The sequence below is a fragment of the Agrilus planipennis genome, unplaced genomic scaffold, assembly GCF_000699045.2.
Source record: "Agrilus planipennis isolate EAB-ADULT unplaced genomic scaffold, Apla_2.0 scaffold181, whole genome shotgun sequence".
Classification (NCBI taxonomy): Eukaryota; Metazoa; Arthropoda; class Insecta; order Coleoptera; family Buprestidae; genus Agrilus; species Agrilus planipennis.
Window position 1 is genome coordinate 36,205 of NW_020438858.1, and position 5,685 is coordinate 41,889.

The window sequence follows — 5,685 nt, forward strand, 5'->3', positions numbered from 1 at the left end:
ATAAGCACATTTTGTACACTGCGACAATAGCGATAAAAGCGACTAAAATATAAAAGCATGCAATTAATGCATGTCCTTAGGAAATTTAATTAAATGGAAAAGCAGTTACACAAATTAACTCAAAATAAACAATGATAAAATTATGTATTAATTAAAGAGATGTCACGACCCTTTGCATATGTTGATTGATGGCCTTCTCTTTATCAGAACTGTCTTCACTTTGTCCTAACGATGCCATTAAATATTGAAGAATATGTTTGTTAAATTTTTGGCCTTTGATATTTGAAATAACACTTGCTTCTCCAGTAAAACCGGTATTTGTTAGACCAGGCGGAATAAAAAAAAATATATCACTAACAATACCCTTTTTAATAACAATTTTTAGCTTCATATTCTCCTTTGAATCGAAATCTGGTTTTGAAAATTCTAAAGGAATTCTTAAAGAGCGAGTTACTGTAAAATCATGAGGATATCCATAGCACCACTCCCACGATTCCAGCTTTTCTTTGATTGAATTGATTCCTACAAAGATATTATTAAAAAAAAAACAAATTTAAAATGGTCATCTTAGTACCTGGAAACCATGCTTCTTTAGGATTGACCATATGAAATCCTTTTTGTTTATTTGCTTCTTCTTGTCCCCCATCAATTAGAGTTACCATATCTGTCCTCAAAAATTCCCATCCCACTGCACTTAACATTCCACTTACAGTGACTTTATGGTTTTCACAATTCAAATTCCACATTTTCTTTTCAAACTGAAATATTTTTATTTTATAACTAAACTTTTATTACACTAAAATATTATTAATTAAGAATTATTATTACCTCTTGTTTACTATTTTCCACTCTGATACTACAATGGTGGTAAGAATTTGGGTAGCCAATTTTTAAGGCAGCTTCACCTAGCTTATTTTATATTAAGGAAAAATTTTCTTTCATAAAAAATATCAAACTATTAACTTTTGTTTCTGCTCACAGTAAGCTTCTCAATATTTTTTTTAATAGTTTAAAATAAAGGATACTTTCATGTTCCTAAGGAATAATTTATTGTTTTCAACATCTATATGGATACTGTATTTTCTAAATATAGCTCTTTTGATTACTTCCAGATTGTGTGTTTGCATAAGATGTTTAGAAGGCGCAAAAAATGTGAAATTAAGATTTCCATTATCTTGGTAAACTGTCTTTCCAGCACTCTGTCTACGTGCTATCTGCATATTGCTTTTTTGATTGTTACCAATATCTACCCACGGGTTTGCGTGCCTACCCATTATAATACAAGGGTCATTTCTCCACAACATTAGCACGTGATGATTCTTAAAGTTCATATTACTATACAACCATTCTTCAAGTGCTAAATTTTCAAAGACGTCTTTCGACTGCGATATAAACACTGATTTTTGAATAGTCTTTGTTGTAGAGTAATATTTAGAAGACACTTTGCAGAGAGCGAACGTAAAACTAGAAATTTTACCCTGTCCTAAAACCATTTTTCTTGTGTATATGGTTCTCAAGTTTTTGGATCAACTATATACAACACAATTTAAGACAGTCCTGTAGCTGTTGTGCCTCCTTTACACCAATTCAATACCTTTCTAATTTAAAATAAGGTTTAGTATATGAAGAAGTAAGAGATACGATGTAGTCGTGAAGAGCAATGGTTTGGTGCAGCCACTTCCAAGTTTGATGCAGGTTGTTCAAACGACACCGGATACCAAGGCAATCTCTAGGGCTATTCAGCATTACTCTATATTCAGTCACTATTTAATTAAAAACACTTCTTATTAATCACAAGGCACTGGTAGACTTTCTGAAAGCAAATACTCTATTTCCAGCAGCTTGGAGAAGAAAAATTTGTTTAATACACTTCACAAACCGATTTTTATGCTCGGCTAAGCTACGCTTTCGAGGAGATTATAAACGTATACAGAATAAATTAGCGTTTTATAACGTTGCCGATTCTAGGGGGCACTTTTATCTTACCAAAGGTCAACACGGATCAACGATTTATTTAAAAAATATGTCACACAATTCTCAATTGACTTCAGTTTCGCACCAGTATCGCAGTATAAGTAGATGCTTTATTTGATAACTAATCGTGGAACTTATTTACGTAAGTAACAAGTGCGATGAAATATAATTTAAAAAAAAAAACAACATGATATGCGGGCATTCAATAACTAGTAGAAGACACCCAGATCTTTTGTTTAATTCGATAATTTTTTAAACAAATAAGATAGAGTCGAATCTAAGGTCATAAAAAGAACTTTATATGGAAATACTTTTACTGTTTGAATAAACAAAGTTTATTATTTGAAATTTTGGTTGTATCAATGGTCAATTTATTTAATTCGATTAAAAAAAGTTTAAATGTTAATATATTATTTTCTTTTACCAATGCATAGTACACAAGAACAACGTGAGTGAAACGGGTTGCTTCCACGTACGGTGCTAATTATTTTCTTATGAAAAAAAAAGTTACTTGAACAAGCATTATTCTTTCGTTTTGAGAAACAAATAACTCTAAGAAATAGAATAATCTACTATTACGTATAATTTTATTAAATTGAAAGAATAAAATAAAATCCAGTATGTTGTCTACATTGATATGTAGCTGAAAAACAGTATATGTATGTATAAATAAAATAATGCAAAAGCATCACATACATTACACAATAAAATCAATTAATTATTTATAATTGAATTATTTAAGGTATAACTTCATGACAGTGACAACAAATACATAGTAAAATATAATTTGTTGCAATATTAGCACACTAACTCTCGTTATCGTTATCAATTAATTCGACGTGAGTAAATGGAAAATGTCCCGTTTTACCATTCAATTCACCTTCCCACTGTCCATTGATATTCATTTTTGTCACAGTTATTATATCACCTATCTCTAACTTAAGTGCAGTTTTATCGTACGCATTCGGTACTCTTACCTGCTTCACTCGCGCTCGAGCAGGAAGTTTTCTCTGGAACAGATATAGAATACCTATAATAAATTCTACCAAAAAAATTTTTTTTCACGACTTATTTAATAATTTTGACATTCTGGTGTTTTTGGATATTTGATGCCAACAAAAAATTCGTACATATATTTCATCAATAAATTAAGAATTAGATCCTAACACGAATTTTTACACTTTTGTCTATATTCAGGAAAATAGAAGTATTCTTTTATTTTATATAGATAGTATGTTTTTCTTTCACATTAAACTTAATAAGGCATAAATATACCAGTAAAAAATATATTGCTATTTACCTGCATTTGGTTTCTTTTCACTGCTGCATCTACATGATGGATAGGAGCTGGAGCAGAACCGCCTGAACCTGGCCTAGGAAATTCTGGCGTTTGTCCCTCCTCTATCTAAATAAATTAGTTGTTAGTAATTCAAATTAGATTTATAGTTTTGACTACTGATTATAAGTATACCTTTTGCACATAAGGTACTGGAATTAAGCCACTATGCCCAGAACTGTTTTTGGCTGTCCACCATTGTTCTTCATCTTTTGAAATAATTGTAAGTATTTCACCTTTCTTAAAAGGAAGGTCATCAGTGTCCTATAAACATGATTTTAATACACTACATCCAGTACATATTCATTCTCTTACCACACTATCAAAATCATATTTTGCTACAACTTTTTCTACTTTTTTAGATGCAGGGCGGATTAAAGGTGTAGTATCTAAATAATGTAATTTATAAAAAGCTAAGAGACTGGGTAAATCAGAAAATGACCGATCTCCAATTTTATATGAAACATGATCATTTTTCTGCAATTTATTAATTATATAGTGACTGACTTTGCCATCCTCTCTAAAAGAAAGTATATGTACAGTACACCAATTTATAAAATAACGATTTTTTACCTAACACATAAAACATAGTCTCCTGCTGAAGAATTACTATTTCTTACAAGGAAAACACCACCTTCTTTTTCTGACATTAACAGGTCAGTAGCTTGTTCACGACTTAGAGATCCAAAATACCAGCTAAAACATGGAATGTATATTTTTGAGTTAACATTACAGAAAAAGAGAGACTTTACCTTGACTTGTCTTCGTGATCAAAGTTATTAGCCATAATTGGTTATTTGAAATTCTGTTATTAGGATGACTAGTAAAATAATATGGTTAAAACATTGTTTAGGTACATGTTTTAACGTATGAAACGGGCATAATAAATTCTAGACTTATACTTATTGTAATAATACTATAAATTGTTGTTTTTCATAACATACACCATGCCATCTAAAAAAAAGCATTTTATGTTTTTATTACAACAAATAAAATTAAACCATTACCTGTCTGTAACATTGTAAAATAAAGTTGAGTAATCAAATTAAGTAAATCGGTAACTAATCATCGAATTATTTAAGTAGTTTACTCACACTCACTAACTATTTACATTAAATTAAGAAAATATGGCTGTTCATAGTTCTTTAAGTGTCACTAAAAGCTGTGGGCTATGTGCCAACCTGCCAACTATAAACCACTATAATACTAATAATTTTACTAGAAATATTTACATACAGTGGGTCAATATCAAAATTGTATAGTTTACACTTACAAATATAGTCAATTTTGCATCTTGAAACTATAAACTTGAAATTAATAAGCAATCATTCGCGTTAATAGAACGGTATACAAGTTAATTGATATTAAAAACAATAAAGAAAATGGAAATGCCACAAACATGATTAATATCAGTCATATCATATCATATCATACCACATCATATCATATTATATCATGTAGGTAAATACTAAATATACAACATAATATAAAGCAAAAAGGAGCTTCGATTTTTTTTATTAATATCAGTATTACAGTAAACTGGTTATTTATTAAGGAAAAATAAGGAATTATTTTCCAATTATTATAAATCAAAAGACTAGTAAATAAGAGTTAGTAGTAGTATTCACAGTAACATAAATACATAAGAGAATTGGCAGTAAGTTATAAGTTCATATTAAATAATTAGAAAAATATAAAACTAAATATTCAGCAACCATTAGTTACAATGGAAACACTTTAGGAAGAATGGTTTGACAGTGATTGAATAACAAAATTTATTCATTAATAGTAAAACAATGTTATTATCGCAGTATCTGATAATAAGTTAATGCAATAAGTACCCAAGTTCCAAATTTATGCCATAAAAGGCAGAAAGTCTTCAAGGCCGTCCCTTTCTATATTAAATAAAATTTCTTCAGGTTTTTCTACTCTATATAGTCATTTAGATTAACTTTTTAACGCCAAAATTTTTTCTTGAATATTCTCCTTCCAGAAAGCTTAAGGTACCGAGGGGTCTTTTTCCAAATGGTCGGTTTAATAAAAGCATTAAAAATTTCTGTCTGTGAGTTTCCAGTAAATAACGCAAAAAATATTACAGACCCCTTGCTTCAATTGAAAATTTACTTTAAAGCCTGAAGAGTTTTTAGAATAAAAGAGAAAGACTGGCAGTTCCAAGGCATCATTGTTTTTTAAAGAGCGGTGGATCAAAAAGGAATTAATACTGCATTAATGTACATTATACAGGGTTTATCGGAAAGACAAAATACATACGTATTCTTTTTATTTTTTGCATGAACTTACCTTTTTAAATTCTGAAAATTACAGACTGAAAAATATTTACTTGTCACTGTCAACTTCTTCAAAAAAAAAAAAAA

The 5,685-nt window shown here is 29.6% G+C and overlaps 2 protein-coding genes across 2 annotated transcripts; both read right to left on the bottom strand.

Annotated features, from left to right (window-relative positions):
* Window positions 1-10: 10 nt before the first annotated feature.
* Window positions 11-1,583, bottom strand: LOC112904486 (lipoyltransferase 1, mitochondrial-like). Its single transcript, XM_025974623.1, has 4 exons — window positions 1,026-1,583; window positions 829-909; window positions 575-758; window positions 11-522 (listed from the first exon to the last, which is right to left on the bottom strand). Exons 1-4 carry the CDS (start codon window positions 1,491-1,493, stop codon window positions 152-154), a joined length of 1,104 nt encoding a protein of 367 aa, XP_025830408.1. The 5' UTR covers window positions 1,494-1,583; the 3' UTR covers window positions 11-151.
* A 1,100-nt stretch (window positions 1,584-2,683) lies between these two features.
* LOC108739298 (adapter molecule Crk) lies at window positions 2,684-4,637 on the bottom strand. The gene is made up of 7 exons (XM_018473142.2): window positions 4,318-4,637; window positions 4,063-4,264; window positions 3,884-4,006; window positions 3,626-3,830; window positions 3,446-3,574; window positions 3,275-3,379; window positions 2,684-2,984 (listed from the first exon to the last, which is right to left on the bottom strand). The coding sequence occupies exons 2-7, from the start codon at window positions 4,095-4,097 to the stop codon at window positions 2,781-2,783; spliced, it is 801 nt and encodes a 266-aa protein (XP_018328644.1). The 5' UTR covers window positions 4,098-4,264; window positions 4,318-4,637; the 3' UTR covers window positions 2,684-2,780.
* Window positions 4,638-5,685: the final 1,048 nt, after the last annotated feature.

Coding starts and splice junctions, on each gene's coding strand:
- LOC112904486 (XM_025974623.1), bottom strand. CDS start 1,493: ATGGTTTTAGGACAGGGTAAAATTTCTAGTTTTACGTTCGCTCTCTGC. Junction 910..1,025: donor TATTCCTTAGGAACATGAAA/GTATCCTTTATT, acceptor ATATAAAATAAG/CTAGGTGAAGCTGCCTTAAA. Junction 523..574: donor TAAAGAAGCATGGTTTCCAG/GTACTAAGATGA, acceptor ATATCTTTGTAG/GAATCAATTCAATCAAAGAA.
- LOC108739298 (XM_018473142.2), bottom strand. CDS start 4,097: ATGGCTAATAACTTTGATCACGAAGACAAGTCAAG. Junction 3,575..3,625: donor AATATGATTTTGATAGTGTG/GTAAGAGAATGA, acceptor TCATGTTTATAG/GACACTGATGACCTTCCTTT. Junction 2,985..3,274: donor TGAAAAGAAACCAAATGCAG/GTAAATAGCAAT, acceptor TATCTGTTCCAG/AGAAAACTTCCTGCTCGAGC.